General features: G+C 37.7%; 1 protein-coding gene across 3 annotated transcripts in view; it reads right to left on the bottom strand.

Annotated features, from left to right (window-relative positions):
* Positions 1-9,667: 9,667 nt before the first annotated feature.
* Il15 (interleukin 15) overlaps positions 9,668-16,632 on the bottom strand; it is a 68,773-nt gene continuing 61,808 nt past the window's right edge. For all 3 annotated transcript variants that reach the window (XM_047565645.1, XM_047565643.1, XM_047565644.1), the window contains 4 exons: positions 16,466-16,550; positions 14,777-14,821; positions 12,761-12,898; positions 9,668-10,078 (listed from right to left, as the gene is read on the bottom strand). In XM_047565645.1, the coding sequence (XP_047421601.1) occupies positions 9,968-10,078; positions 12,761-12,898; positions 14,777-14,821; positions 16,466-16,550 (379 nt within the window). In that variant the 3' untranslated portion in view covers positions 9,668-9,967. The remainder of the gene's footprint in view (positions 10,079-12,760; positions 12,899-14,776; positions 14,822-16,465; positions 16,551-16,632) is intronic.

Raw genomic sequence — 16,632 nt, 5'->3', positions numbered from 1 at the left:
TGGTCACAGGGCAGGAAGACAGGGCCCCAGAGAAAACGTAAGAGGGCAGAGGAGCAACAGAAAAAAATTCCAGAGCTCATGGGGAAAGTATTGGGATAGCCTTGTCCCCACTTGTGGGGACAAACTTCTACTGACTCTTTCAATTGTGTCACCTCCTTCAGGAGACATCTCCATCAGACCCTATTCAAGCCTAACACTCCCAAGAATCTATACCTGACAGTGTTCGAGATAGACACTGGCTCAAATTCTTCCTCTACTATTTAATTACATATGAACTGGCAGAGATTGGCTTTCTTGGAGAGGAAGTTCTACTTTGAAAAGGAGGAGAAGACATATTAAACAGGGAAGATAGAGTCAGCCAAGTGTTCCAAAACATATATAATAGATGAATGCATCATGTTATAAATGCAAATTATTGCTCCTCCTCCCTCTTCATTCCCTCTGAAGCAGAATTCAGGGAATGGGAACGAGGCATGTGTGTTTCTGTGAGTCCTCCAGGAGAACTGAGTATGTGGTAAAGTATGTGAACCACTGCAGAAGACAAAGATGACTTTATAAAAGAGGAGTCAAGCTGGGGCAGGTGGCACATGCCTATAATTCCAGTGACTTGGAGGCAGGAGAATCGTGAGTTCAAAGCCAGCCTCAGCAACTTAGTGAAGCACTAAGCAACTTAGTGAGACCCTGTCTCAAAATGAAACATAAAAAGAGCTGAGGATGTGGTTCAGTGGTTAAGTGCTCCTGGGTTCAATCCGTAGTACCAAAATGAATGAATGAATAAACAAATAAATAAAAGAGGTAGTCAAAAACATGGTATGATACCTGAAGGGAGTAGGGATTTCTTCAATGACATCTAAGCAGTCAAGTTTTTGGAGAGTTCTTCTCATGGAGTTATACAATTCTCTAAAGGCAGTAATGGACCCTAGGGAACGTCAGAACATCCTGGGCTGCAGGATTTGGAAACGTAAGTCAAATGCGTTTTAAACAGAGAAACTAAAATTAAACCATAGTATCAGAGATAAAAACATTTTTTTCTGGGATCATCACCCAGAATTCCCTTAAGGAATAAATAGGAATAAGAAGACTCAGATTGATGTTGCTGAAAAATAGAATTCATTTATTGGGGGTTGGAGGGTCTGGTGTCCAGCGGGGAGGTCAGAAGCAACTCCTATTGTCCCTGAAGCACATGCTAGCTCAGGGGGACCTGTGGAAAGGGTATCTGTTTTTTTTTTTTTTTTTTTTTTTTTTTTTTTAGCTAAAGTAAATTACACTGCCTGTCTTTGTATTTTCATGATTTGAAGTGACATTCTATTAAAGGTGTTCCTGACATAAACAGGATTCGGTGGTAATGGGAGAATTAAACAAGAATTATGCTTGGCTGGTAACCTTGAGCCTAATAGCCTTTAAGAATAACACAACAGTCTTTCTTTCTTTCTATTTTTTTTTAATAGTGTGATCTATTCCCACAAGGGGAAACTTTGAGAGTTGAAAAATTATAAATCAGTACCAATGTTTCCCACCACATTTATTTACTACCATCTGTTCAGAGACTTTGTTAATGATGAGAATTTGGTAGTAGGTCAAATTAATGGAAGTTCCATGTTAACCATGACCTTGATTCTTTGCTAATAAAAAAGTAGTGACCAAATCGTCTTGCCTTTGTAACTTAATGGTGAGAACCTAACATCATTTGTCAGCAAGCAAGGACGGTGAAGTAAACTACAGGAAGAAACAACCGTGACATAGTCCAAAGCTTTCAACCCAGCTCACCTGACACCTAAGAGTTGTGAGGCAATACATTTGACTCGATTCTTGACTAATGGGAGAAGGATGAAATGAGTACACAAGGTTATACATCAAATCAATAATCAATATAACTGAGGCAAGCAGTTATACTCAGCAGAGGTAGTAGGGTAGGGAGTGCAGTTTTATTGTAGTGAATGAGGCCACATCTAGCAGAATAACTTGAAAACGAGGTAAAGGAAGAAAATAAGAATTGGGGAGTATTGCAGTCTTTGCTGTAGGTGGTGGTTGTTAAAATAACTAGTGCAAACAGAGCTGAAGTTGGAGTGGGTGTGAGAGGGGGCGGTGGTCAGGTTGGCCTAAAGGTGGTCCTTAAGGCAACCAACAGTGAGCCAGAAAGCAGAGCATATTACCAAATTCTGGAAGATTGTTAAATTTGATAGGTAAGTCTAGAACTCTAAATCTAACCTAAACCAAAGGTATTAAAACTCAGAGAACATTTCTAAGGATTTTCTGGGCACAGGTAATACTCTACTTGTTTTCAACCTGAGACTACCCTGAGTTGGGTTGATCATAATACCCACCCTACTAGAGTAAAAGGATATCAAAGTACGTTCCAGGGAACGGGTAAGGAAGGAGAGTTTTAGAACCTACTCTTTGCCAAGAACTTCTAATTTAACTCACATCAATCCTTCTAGTTAATATCACTAATGCCTCTTTTTGCCAATAGAAAATAGGCTCTGAGGGGTTAATTGATTTGCTCAGAATCGGATGACTAAGACCACATCCGCTCTCACGTCTCTCTGGGTGGTGTCCATCCAGTCATGACTGCGGCTTCCCTGAACAGCTCAGAGGTAAAGCTCTCTGATGCAAACTTAGTTTTATACTCTTACTGCTCAAAGTGTGACCCCAACCCCGGCCCACAGGCTCACACCTCCTGGGAGTGACTCAGTCAGAATCTGCACTTTAAGAAAATCCCAAGGTGAATACAAAAATATATATTCACGTTTTACAAGCTACAATGCTGTCTGACCTTTAGCTTAGTAGGATGGATTAGGAATTCCCAGAGATGCAGTCTTAAACCCTTTTGTTATATGGAATACTCTAAGAATCTGATGAACACTACAAACCCACTCCTGAAAATGAATTAAGCAAAGTGATAACAGACTTACAATTATTTTCTGAGGGTTAAATCCTAAATCTCATGTATGGGCAACTGAATTTGGTGTAGATGCTAGGTTAAGAATTCCTTTGGGACATGACTGGGATAGTGGAAAATCAAAACCAGTATTAAAAGTTTGGAAAAGTAAAAAAAAAAAAAAAAAAAAAGACCAAAAAGCAAAAAGCAAAAGTCCATTAGTAACACAAATACTATCAAACTGAATTACATATGTATTCATAGAAACTTGGCAGAAAATTTGATTTAAGTCACCTATGTGGACAGGACATTATATAATCCTCTCCATTTATTTCTCTTCATTCACTTCTTCACGATAGACTTATTAACAGTTATATGAAGTTTTAGTTCTGCTCTGCTTTGGACATTAAATGTCCTCTGAAGGTCCATGTATTCAAGCTCAGGTCATTGGAGGTGTGTCTTGAAGGGGACTGTGGTATCATGGTCTCCTCTTCTCTCTTTTGATTCCTGGCCAGGTGGTGAGCTGTTTTTCTCTGCCACATGATCTTACCATAATGTCCTATCTTGTCACAAGGTTAAAACCTGAGTCTGCCTGATCTTCAACCGCAACCTCCCAAACTGAGCCAAAATAAACCTTTTCTCTTCATAAGCTAATTATCTCAGATGTTTTCTCATTAGGAAATGGAGTGACACCTGTCCAAAAGCAAAGATCTTTGATAATGATAAACATGTTTTTCTAAGAGGATGTAGGGATACCTCATTCCTAAGGACGTTCAGACACAGTTTCAACTATGTTTCCAAAAACTTTATTCTAATAACTTTAGAACTATTCAGATAACTATAAACTTGGATATTCCAAAATTTTGTGATTTATTAACTGTGGAGTGAAACAAAAATTTTTTTTTTGATTTTTGAATAAACTAGACACTTTAAGATCACTTAGGAAAATTTTAAAAACCATAAATTCACTATGTATTGACTATCAAATTTGTGCTTTTCTCCCTGTCCTTAGATTTGGAAGGTAGGCCTATGCTTATTGTTAAAAGATTCACTTCTTTGCTAGATAGATTACCTCTCAGTCACCTGGAAGTTTTGTCCAAATAGTGACATCAAAATAGAATATCATCCACTCTCCCTTCTTCAGTACAGTTTTGATCCTGCCTGAGTCTCTACTAGTGACTTTAGTGTTACTTAGTATTTAGTAGTACGTTCTGGTGCTGGGGATTGAACCCAGGGCCTTGTGTTTGCAAGGCAAGCACTCAACCGACTGAGCTATATCCCCAGCACAAGTAGTACTTTTTTCTTCCAAATTATTAAAAAATCAAATCCTGTTTTGAATTTTGCTAACATTTCCTCTCTCTTCTTCACTGTCCATACTGCTAGGAAAGGACTCATTATCAATTTCAGGCTACTATGAGTTCCCCATGCAAATTTCTTTACAAAATTCAGAATAATTATGAAGTAGTTGCAGTTTAGCTAAAGTATTAAAAAAAATAAGTCCTTCTAAGTTTATGGAGAACTAAAATCACAATTTATTTTATTTACATCAACATAATAATTTAGGTTTTCTTTAATAACAATGTGATAAAATAGATAAATTATGTGAATAACTAGTAAGTAAATTTTAGTAAAACTGAAACATCTGCAAAAGATGCATTTTAGGCAACTACAAAATCATACCACTGATGTAATCTTTTATTTTCTTTTGTTTTAAATCAACACATTTCACTAATTTTATTTAATAAATTATTATTTGAGGAATGAACCAACATTTGAATTGACTGAACTATTACACCCCCAAATTTACTGTTTTTTTCTCTATTTTGAAAATTAAATACAAATTGAAAAATAAATTGAAGAACTGAGGCAAGAGCAGTTTCCTCATCTTCACACACACAGGGCTATGTAACTGTTTATTCCAATCTATTTAAATGCAAAACTTCCCAGGAGCAGAGCAGTAGAAACAATGCCAACCATTCCCCAAGTTGGTATGAATAAATCTGAGTTCTGTAGAAATGACAGTTAACTGCTTTTGCTGGGGTTGAAGGTGAACCATGTAACCCAGGTCTCTAAATGAACTTCTCTGTAGAGTATACTCATTAAAGAATCCATACAAAATGTGCTAAATGGGATTGCACATGCGTATCATTATTTTTAAAATGGTAATCTGAGCAATTGCTTAAAATTTAAAGCTAAACAATTCCTTTAAGGAGGTGTCCTTACCCTCCTTAAAGCAAGAACTGAGCATTGCCCATACCTAGGAATCCTGAGGCATAGTCATAACAAAAGCAGAGAGACTCTTAGTTTATTGTCTCTACACTCTCTGCAGAGTGAACTTTCTTGGTGTCTTCACTGGGAACGTTCCTCTGTGTTCTCAGTGTCACCACTTTCAAATATTCAATCCTGTGAGCATATATTATTGTTGTTGGAAATAAAGATGATTAAGAAATGAAGCACATCCTTAGGGAACAGTGGGCTTTGCTGAGAAATGGTGTCCTCTTGGAAAACGTAGTTCCTTCACACGGAGGAAGTCAGAAGCCCCATCGGATGCCCAGGAGTCTTGATTTCATCACTAGAACAAGGGTTTCCTTCCTCTCACCTTTCTGGGCTCAGACACTAGAAGGCTTCTTTGTGGAGGTAAAGAGCTCTTGTGCTTAGCAAACCACTCTCTTTTATCAAACAAAGCATCTCTTCTATAAAGGCATATCACCTCTCAAAAAGCTATCCAACTGAAAAGTCAAAAATGGCGTCTTGTGGCCGTTTAGATGAAGCCTGTGGCTGCCTGCTCACTATCTGTTTAGAGGCAGAGACGCTTTGCTGGTCCAGACTCTGAACGTGTAAGGTACTGAACCATCAAGGCCAAATGACCAGCAAAGACAATAATGCTTTAAGGGTGCACTGTCTCCTGTTTACTGTTTTGAATTGAGTGCCTCAGAGACAGGGTGACATTTTGGGATGTCACAATGCGGATGATGGGTCTGTGATTTTTACTCTTTAACAAACTCTGAGACACCAAGAGTTTACAACATATTAAACAGAACAGGTTTCTTTTCAGATGAAATGTTTGAAGCAATGCTATTAATAATGCTGTGTATAACAGCTGCATTTATTTATCCATAAATATGGCACAAACATCTTACTTGTCAAAAGGAAAGGATTTTCTCTTACTATAAAAAGATAATTAATTCAGGCTGGATACACTTGGTGGTGGATTTGCCATCTGGGCAAAGCAAACAAAACACTAGAATAGAATTGTGTGAAGGAATAATATCAAAATAGGGAACAAAAATACTTGCTTAAACTTTATTTTGATTTCTGGAATAACAAATAATTTCCCATCCTGAGTATTATACTCATGCTTATTTAAAAGGAAATATAAAAGACAGTACGGTGTAAAAAACACATAGCTGAACTTGGACGAAATTTCAGATTATTTCTTTCTTTCTTTATTTTGTATACATCAGTGACAAAAATAAAATATTTCTGAGGCTCCGCCCATCTTCTCTATGCCGAAGACAGATAATCTCACTGAATAAAATAACACAGATAAAAGTGCTTTGTGAATGTTAAAGAATCACAAATGACCATCAGCTGGGTCCTTAGGGAGGAGAACCCATAAACACGTTGACTTAATAGTTCAACTCAGGAAACAGCTTGGCTGATGAACACAATCTGGAAAACCTTGGAAAACGATGGCTCTTGTCCCGCAGGACCATCGCATGCTGCCTTTCCCACTTCTCCCGCAGGTGGCTAGCTGTCTCTTCTGCAGAAACGTGACTTCCTGCTTATGCTCTCCATACACCCACTGGCTTTGTCCCTTCTGAGCCTCTGCAGGACCAAACTCTGATATGCAGTGTCATTGTGTTTCTAGAACTTTCTCCACGGGGTCACGTCTTGCCTCTGTCCACCTCCCACTTTAGCTTTGACCTTAGCAGAACATTGTCATCAGGCTCTTGATTCTTCTCCTATACTCTTTCTCCTGGTGGGAATAACTGGTCTCTCTTTAGCACGCAGTTCTCAGTGAAGAGTGATTTTGAAAGTCTTTTTTTTCTTCCTTGTGGTAAGATTTTGAGCACAGAACAATTCGAAGGTCCACAGAACCTCACAGATTAACCCTGCCCACTCCAGCCTCTTACATCCTATGTGCTGTAAACACTTGTGTTGATGGTGAACGAGTCATTACTTGTGGATGCTGCTTTCCATTAAGAAATTCATTAAATGACTGCAGTGATGAAGCTCGTGAGATGATGCTATTAGACATCATTTAATGAAGCTGAGATTAAGTGGTGAGATTTTTTTTACTCCAACTCCTCCCGTGACAGTAGAAAATTGCCTCCAATATTTTTTTTTTATGCATGCCAGAATAAGAGTCCTATTTATTTGGGGGTGTGCAGCAGAGGCTGTGAAACCAGCTGATACTGAGCTTGCCAGCTGTCCCTTTCAGTCCTCTCTCCTGCCCTGGACATTCTAGACTTCCTTTCATTTCCTTTCACAGAAGCAATAGAACAAACAGCAGCCCACCAAGCACTCAGTTGGATAGTTTAATAATGTGACTCTCAGGCTGGAATGAACACTTCATGAGGACTTTTACACAGCTATAACTGTCGTACCTAGCAAAAAGCTTCCACATAGTAGGCTTTCAGTGTACATGGTTCCAATGTGATTGAAGGAGTGAATACCTTAATAAGGAAGAGCAGTGATAACAGTGATGATGGAGACAAACGACTTGCAGTGTGACACTGGATTTTCGGATGATAATATTCTGAAAGGGTGGACACTGTTCACAAAAACTAAATGTAAGCTTTTGATTTCTGCTGTTGTGCAGCCATTTCTTCTTCAGTTCCTTTGAAGCTTGTTTCAAAATTTAGGTCTGAAGGAGTAAAACATAAGATAAAAGCCTGGCTCTTTATTAATGATTGGTTAATTTTTCTCCTCTGTTGCATCAGAGAATGCTGTTATGATTAGGGGACTTCTTCATGCAGTAGAGTTTATCTGGCATAATAAATTCCCTAGTGAGGACACAGTTGTCATGAGACACATTCAGAAACACTGAACCAAATCTCTATGGAAATGGGGTTTCCTCTGGGCTAAAGATTTACATATGGCATGCACTGTTAATCTTAACTTACCTGTGTGTGCAGAGAGCTACGCTAAGCCCGATATAACAGAAGCAATAAACAATGCATTCTCTAATATTTCTGTGTTGGGTGGGGGCAGAGAGGAGGGGACAATCACATTATTTGATTTTATATTGTATAATTTGGTTCAATGTTATGAATTATTGAATTTGACGACCATAAACAGTAACACATCAAAACATACAAGCCCCTCTTTAAAACTACAGCAACAGCAGCAAAACAATCCCCTTGATTAACTTTCTAAGACAAAGAATAAGATTATATACAAGTAATTGGGTTTTACGGATTCTCCTGACTCCCTAATTATGCACTGGTTCTGCTGTGTTTCTACATCTCCTGCCTTCTAGTCCTTTCTGTTTATTGCCAGAGAGAGTGCAGAGATAATTTCTTCTCATATATCTTTTCTTTGCCTGCAATTAAGAAAATGCAAGAACATAATTCATCAATGTGACTTAGAACTGTAAATCTAATTTGTATTAGGCTTACTTTTACTACTTGAGATTAGATATATGATTTTGTACTTTCTTTATTATATACAGTGTGTGGCAAATGTTTTCAGCATTTAGGGCAGTAGGCCAGATAAACACAGGATCCTCTAGGCAGATGACACTGGGCAGGTAAATCAGGGTGGAGAGCCAAAAAGGGCAGAGTTTTAAATACAAATGAAAGATTGATTTTGTTAAGAGTACAGAGCACAAAAAATAAAACTTAAGACTGCTGTAGATGATTGCTTTGTTTCTTATGCTGAGTGTTTTAAGAAATTGCAGACATATCCTAAATTTCCTAAGATCAAAGGAAATGATCCAGATTAAGTAGCTAATGTGAGAATAATTCTAATTTTGAGCACTGGAAAGTTCCAAATTTTATACCCACTATAGGTACATATGTCCAAAATGGGCTAATGACCACTATAAAACATTACTGCAAATACAGCTGGTATTGCGATTTTTTTCTTCCCCCAATCCCAATGAACTCTGGGTGGGGGACCAACCTTTCCTCTAAGGATTAGATTGGAAACTTGGAATTAAAAATGGTGCATTTTAAATACTTTCCACCAATGGAAAAGCTAGAGGAACTTGCTAATTTTACATAGTAAAATGCAAAAAATTATAATATAGTATAAATAGAAAATTACAAACCATTATTTTCTATCCAATAACATAGACTCTTACAAACCAGCAGTGTTTTATTCTATAAACATGATAAAAAGAACATGTACATAAAATACCTCTACTTGGGAAAGCATAACTATAAATGTCATTGAAATCATTAGTTTTCTGTACACTGTTCTGCTTTTCAGTGAAAGTGTGTTATTGCCACCATCACCTAAGATTTAATGGTACACATTCTATACCAGGCATTGCAATGTCTTTCTCTAATAACAAGTGCTGTATATATCAATAATTATATTATAGCACAAAGCACAGGGTTTCTGCATAGTTCTTCTTCCTGTTGGTAGCCAATTCCTCCTCTGGGTGCTACAGTGAATAGAGAAATAAATAGTGGTCAGTAGTCAGTGGTTCCGCTCATGGACACCAGCCCAGCGATGGTATTGGTCAGGCCCTGCTTTTATGTTACGTAATTAGACTATGACCTTTAAACAAATACTCGCTGGTTTTCCTATAGGAGGTAAATTATCAGTGCGATTTCAAAGGATGAAAAGTACACAGTTTTATTCACAATTTTACATTATGTTACAAATATGTACAATTTCAATAATAAATTAAAAATAAATGAACAAGATAAGTCTGAGGAAAGTGCATAGTTAACTTTGTCATTGACATTTTTCTGCCTTCATTTTTAGGAGTTCACATGATCCAAGATCCTGATCTTCTTCTTGCCAGAACATCTTGTTTTGGCAGCACATTTGAAATGCAGAGTGTTTTGTTGCCTCTAAGCATCGGGGAAGATGTTTGTTAATAATAGAAACACTGAAGAGGATCCATTGCAATCAAGGAGGGTTGATGAACATTTGTACAATATGTACAAAACTCTGCAAAAATTCTGTAATATTTTTTTCCTCCAGTTCCTCACATTCCTTGCATCCAGATTCTGTTACATTCTGTCAAATAATAAGAAAGAAGTGGTGAGTATGATATACTTCTTTCTTGGAATATCACATTATTTAAACTGTATGGTGAGGTCTTGAGACACGAGAGTTTGGACAAATTAATATCATAGTAGGAAGAACTAACTATGGGAAAAGAGAATTGGGACTTCTATGATATAGCTGATTTTTTCTATAATGGACTAAGGTTATTGAAAAAAATAAGCCATGACTGTCAGATTTCCTGCTTAGAGTCAATGTTTTCTTAGCATCTCCTCCTAGCATTACCACAGTGCCTTTGCTTCCCTGCATCCTACACAGGTCCTCTACAAGCTGTTCCTATTCCCTTCACCTTTCCCCACTGCTTCAAATGTTATGCTCTGAGAATACCAAGTAAGCCCTGGTGCTCCTTCCCAGGCATGCAGCGTGCTATTGGATGTCTCTCTGCTTCTGTTTTTCTGTCCATTAAGTTCTTCCTATTTTAGCTACTGCCATGCATGCACACCTAAGAATATTCAGCTGCTGTCTCCTTTAGGAAGGCTTTCTGAACCCCTGAGCTCCTTGGGGCTCTGCTCCATGTCCTTGTCTCTCAGAACTCCTTGTTTAGACCTCTCTCATATCCACCTCACGTTTTACATTCACTTTATGGAGTTTTACCCCCTTTTACACTACTGGACTCTAAGCTGTTCCAGGAGGCCAAGGCCATTCATTTTTGCTTTTCCAGCATTAAGTGTAGGGACTGGCACATGACAATCACTCCATCCTTATTGGTTGAATTAATCCACATAGGTGAATATTACGAATTGTTGTAATTCAAACACAGTGGCATGAATAACTAGAATATTCCAAATGCAGCAATCATTTTAGAGATCATCTGAACCAACCATGAAGGCTGTGCCAGCAAAAATTAGAATTAGATTTTATATCCATTAAGCACTTGGAATTCAGATTCACCAATATTTATCAAGCACATACCATAGGCCAAGCCCTGTTGATTGCATATACTACTGTTCTATTTGATCCTGAAAATAATCATGTCAGAGAGGAAGGCAAAGATTCACAATTGAATATAACTAGTTCACTTATATTCAATTGACTAAGTTGAAATTCTTCATATCTAGGTCTTTCGATTGTGCAGACCTGCCCACTTGATCCAGTACACACATTCCACACTATGTCCTAAGGGGGAGGACTGTCAACATACACTTTAAACTGTTCATTCTGGCATGCGTTATCTGTCCTTATGATTCACTCTTTCCACTGATAAGATGGAGATAACACATTATGGGAGTATTTTAACCATCTGCAACTTGTGTTTGCAAATATACTGAGTATTGAGTACCTGTGAGCCATTATTCTGGAAACTGGAATAGAACACTGAGAAAAATACCTTACCCTTTGAAGCTGACATTCTGAGGGGAAAGAAATGGACACTAATCATTAAGTAAAGTGCATGATATGTCAGGAAGTGGGACACACACAGAAGGGGGAGGAGAATGCTAAAATGGGGAAGAGCTTGCATTGTAAGTAGGTGACATTCAAGCTAAAGCCTAAGTAATCTGGCATTTTTAGGGAAAAGTCAAGGTCTCTAGCCATGCTAGCTTAGGATCACTAGTCTTCCAGTTGCCTCTGCCTGAACACACTTCCCCAGAAAACTTGAAGGTTCATTCCTTCCCATCATTGTCACAGTCATCGTAGGTAAACCTTCTCTAAGCTAGTGCCCCTGTTCCTTTACTTTCCTTCTTTATTGCCACTGGAATTAATATACAATTGACTTTTTACTCATTTGCTTATTGATTGGTTGATTTCTATTTCTTCTCTCCTTAAGAGTAGGGGTCATGGGGGTTTTCCATACTGTATCTTAAAGACCATAAAGAATGTATTAAACGGCCCGATTTTACTATACCTTCTGTTTATAAAACTCCTTTCTGTTACCTTGCCTTTTCCATGAGTGTTCTACCATGAAAGTCACGGTTCTTTGTCTTTAGGACTCTGCAGAGCTGGCTCCCCCACCTACCATGGGTCCACAGCATGGGTTCTCCTGGAACCCTCTATTGCTTATGTTGTCTGGCGTGTCCCAAACTATACTCCAACCACTAATTATCATTATAATTTTCCAGCACAAGGGGACAGACTCTGGAGTAACTTTGCTTGGGTAGAATTCTGGCTTCTCATTTTACTAGCTGCATGAATTGGAGCAGATGATTTAAGCTCCCAATACTCCAGTTTCTTCACCTTTCAACTAGAATGAGGGTCACTAAATTAAAAAAAGATATAAGGATAGTGATCTCACAGATTTATTTTGAGGATTAAACAAATCATCAAGTTAAAGCTTTAAGAACAGTGCCTGGCACACAGTAGAACCCCAATGTGAGTTACCATTACTGATGCTAGACGTGATTATGTAATCAGATTAATGTTTATCTGATGCACTATTTGGTTCACCACTGTGACTGACTGTAGCTCGGAAGCACTGCCTGTCATTCGTCATTCAGCAAATGTCCGTTTATCAAATCAATCAATGAACAGTTGAGGACCATGTGTATGCCATGTATGGTACACTTTTGGATGCCACTCCACTAGAATGAATTCTTCCTCTGGAGCGCTGTTGAGAAAGCTCTGCTTGTCTACTGATGACTTCTTGCGATCAAGCCAAAAACATCAGATGGAGCTCTGTATGACTATTGGATAACTCACCCCATTAGAAGATAAACTGCTGTTTGCTAGGATGATCAGGTTCTTTACTGTTTCATTAATGTCCACATTTCTGGATTCATGTGAAATGACTCCAAGCTCCAGAAGAAAGCACTTCATCGCTGTTACTTTGCAACTGGGCTAGAAATAAGAGTTACAAAAAACCATTTTGAAAAAAAAAAAAATCTCATTACTCATTTTCACAATGACATCTTTTTGATTTATAAAAGCAAGCCAAATATTTTATAAAGAGATACAATGCCTATAAAAGATTTTACCTAGGAATCAGCTTAATTTTTTTTTCTTTGGCTTTGAAATCAAAACCAAAACTAACCAATTACAACCAAGAAAGATGGTGCTATTATACAGGAGAACTAACTTAAGACTAGGAAACAAGGGTATATTTAGTTGTCTTTTGTCACTGAGCATGTTTCTCTTGTGGAAAGGGTAATTACACTAGTCCTAGAATTTCTGAAACTCAGTACTGATAATGAATCAGTAAGAATTTTGGAATCAGACCTACGTTAACATTTTAAATAGGGGTAGCGGCTAATCATACTAGTCCCAAAATTTCCAAAGTTCCAGAGGCAGAAAGGACTCCAAGAAATTTATGAGAAAAACCAAGCAGGAGTAGTGTTTATGCAAAGTTTGGACAAACTGAAAAGGGACCTCACAAGCAAACCACAAAGTATGCTTTCCACAATTGTTACTTAACAAAAACCTAAACTTACAAGAAAAAAATATTAAATGAGAATTTAACCATGACCTATTAGACTTCAGGTACCCAATGCCTGGCACAATACCTGTGTCCCTACAAGCACTTTTTAAATGCTCACCGAATGGATGAGTAAATGGACACCCACGTGCCAACCCTGACAATATTCCTTAACCCCCAATGCAGCTGCTCATGATTGAAAGACCTTATTACCATGTAAGCAATAATAAAACTGAGGTTAGGAATGTTAAGTGACTTCTAATGTAACACAGGTAAGAAGTGGTTGAGTCAGTTTAAATCTAAATTTCAATCTCAGAGTCTTCCAACAGCCCACAAGTTGCAAGATTCTCTTGTAAAAAAGGAACCTCAGGATGCTGTGTTGCTGGTTCACTGACTGCTTTCTGCTTAGAAAAAAAAAATGCACAGAAAAACAGAAAACATACTGAAGCCAAGGGAGGGTGACAATTTCCATGTGCAGCAGTGCTACTCAAGTGTTTGATGGACATCTGTTTTTCCTGCTTTTTGGCTACAGCTTCTTTCCAATGCTCATTAAGTGTTAGTGGGGAAAAAAATCTATTTCAACAAAGTTCTAACTGGAGAATAACAGAGAGGACACTATTTTGAACACACACAACACAGAATTTGTTTTCCACGAAGTGAAATTGGGAATTCATTTCTTGGTTTTAGTGATAATCCAGGAAGAAAAGACTAAGAGCAAAACCAAAATCCTACAAGCCCCTAGGCAATGTCAGTGTATTAATGAGACCAGTTCATCATTTTTGGAATTCTGGTAAGTTTTATGGATTATGTTTGTATTCTCTCATAGAGAATACTTAGTCAGAATGCTTTCTGACATATGTAAAGATTCATGCAAAATACAGAACAGGAATGCCCCTAAGCAGTTTGTACAAAATGTGATTTGAGATGGTGATGCATGACGGCTTAGATATAACTGACATGGTGGATACTTTTAAATTGAATCAGTTAGACTGATTCTAGCATCATGATTTAACCACATCACAAAAGCATACAATATATTTTGTTTGACATTGATGTAAAAGGCTTTTTTTTTTTTTGTATTTTGATTTGGCACCATTATAAAAATAGCATTTATGTAGCTCTTCGTCCCTAAGCCCCACAACCTCAACAATCATAAAATTCATAGATGTGAGGACATAGCATATGTTCTAAGCATACATCAAAGTGAGATTTAAAAGCTACACACATTTCAGTGTTGAAAATATGCTTCTTTGCTATTTGAAAACTAGAAAAACAGCAATTTTGAAGGAAAAAAACCCACTTACATGGACATCACTCTCCGTATACAAAGTAGCATCAATATGTATAGACTGAAAGGAAACAAAATTAGATAACGTGAAAAACTATGTCCTGATTTAGATATCATGAGAGCAATTTACTAAAAACAATAAATTAAGCTGTTTAAATCACTTTTTAAAAGTTTGGGATAATTTCAGATTCATACACAACTGTGAGAGAAAACAGAGGGATCCTGTGTACCCTTTACCAAGTTTCCTCTAATAACTTGCATAACCTTCGTACAATATTACCACCATGAAATTGATGATGACGTAATCCACCTACCATGTTCAGATTTCACTGGTTTAATGAGCAATAATGTGTGTGCATACATGTGAGTGCAGTTTTATGTGATTTTATCTCAAAGATTCGCATAACCATACCGCAGTTAAGATACAAAATTATCACCTTCCTGCTATTCTTTTGGAGTCAAACCAATCTTCCTCCCATGCATCACTCTTCAACCCACTACAGTATGGTATGTTTTCTTCTAATCTGTAATTTCAAGCTGTCTATGTCATTATACTTGAAGAAGCTTATTATAGATAGCACGGCTAGTGTGAATTTTGATACCAACTCCGTCTTTTACTTGGTGGAATCTCTCCTTTTCTTCTATGAAGCCAATAATGTTTTTGCTACTGTCCCCAAGGTCCCTGAACCTCCCTGCCTCCTTTTATCTCCAGAATTCTATCTCAGGTTAACTGTCTTGCCTCTGTCATAATCATTCTGCTAATGAGCCTCTCCAGTTTGTTCTGTTTCAGTTATTACACTTTTCAGTTTTATAATTTCCAACTGGTTCTTTTTATATTTTCTTCTTATTTGCTAAGGCTTTCTATTACTTTTACTTGTTTCAAGGATATTTGTAGTTGCTTTTTGAAGCATGTTTATAACGGCTGCTTTCTAATCCATGTCAGCTAATTCCAGCATCTGGTCCATCTTGATTGTGATGTTCCTCTGCTTGGTATTGTGCTTTTCACTGATATTGTGGTGTTGTGGCTGTCATGTTAAGAGACCCTGGTCCTGTTTAAATCCACATTAAAATGCAGTCAGCTTCTTCTGATTTGGCAAGTTCTGACCTACTTCTGTATGCTATGATTCCAATGGCAGCGAAGTTTTCAGGATCTTTATGGTGCTACTGTTTGGTGTCAACTACTGGAGTGGAAGGAACTTCTCCAGGCCAGGCTGCCTGGTTTCTTAGGCAGAGAGTGGGATACCCACAGCCCTCTGGGATAAAGTCTACCTCTCCAAACTGATATTTTGTGTGAGGTCCCTGCTCATCATTACCTACTGATTCTGCTAGGCCCCCTTGTATCTGTAGGTGGGAGAAGGGGGTCTTTAGTCTACAGACAAGACATCCTTCCTGGGGGTCAGGTCCACCTATGTCCCCTGCAGGTGCTACCAAGATACATGGTTTCTCTAGATAGAAGAAGGGAGTTTGACCTGTGGAAATTAGAAATATTCAGGTAGGCCACTTATAAATTAAATTTTAAAGATAATCAGAACCTAAAAACAATAAGGAAAAGATGTATTTTGAGGCTTTAAAAGGCTCATAAATTTCCACAAAAAGATTATTGTTTAAAGTGACACTTTTTTTAAGGTTGACATAAAAACCTAAGGAAAAACATGCACCATAGCAGTTATACTAGCTATTCATGGAAAAAAAAATAAGTACTCACTTGAATAAGATTTTCGATTTTTTTCAAATCACTTATTACATCATGCCAGTTGGCCTCTGTTTTAGGAATACCTGCACTGATACAGCTGGGGAGAAAAAAAAAGAAAAAGAACAAAGCACTTTGAATGATATAATACTGTCCTGCTAAATACTATAAGCAACAGAGCA

This window comes from Sciurus carolinensis, chromosome 10, assembly GCF_902686445.1.
Source record: "Sciurus carolinensis chromosome 10, mSciCar1.2, whole genome shotgun sequence".
Taxonomy (NCBI): Eukaryota; Metazoa; Chordata; class Mammalia; order Rodentia; family Sciuridae; genus Sciurus; species Sciurus carolinensis.
This window is presented reverse-complemented; position numbering and strand designations above follow the sequence as displayed.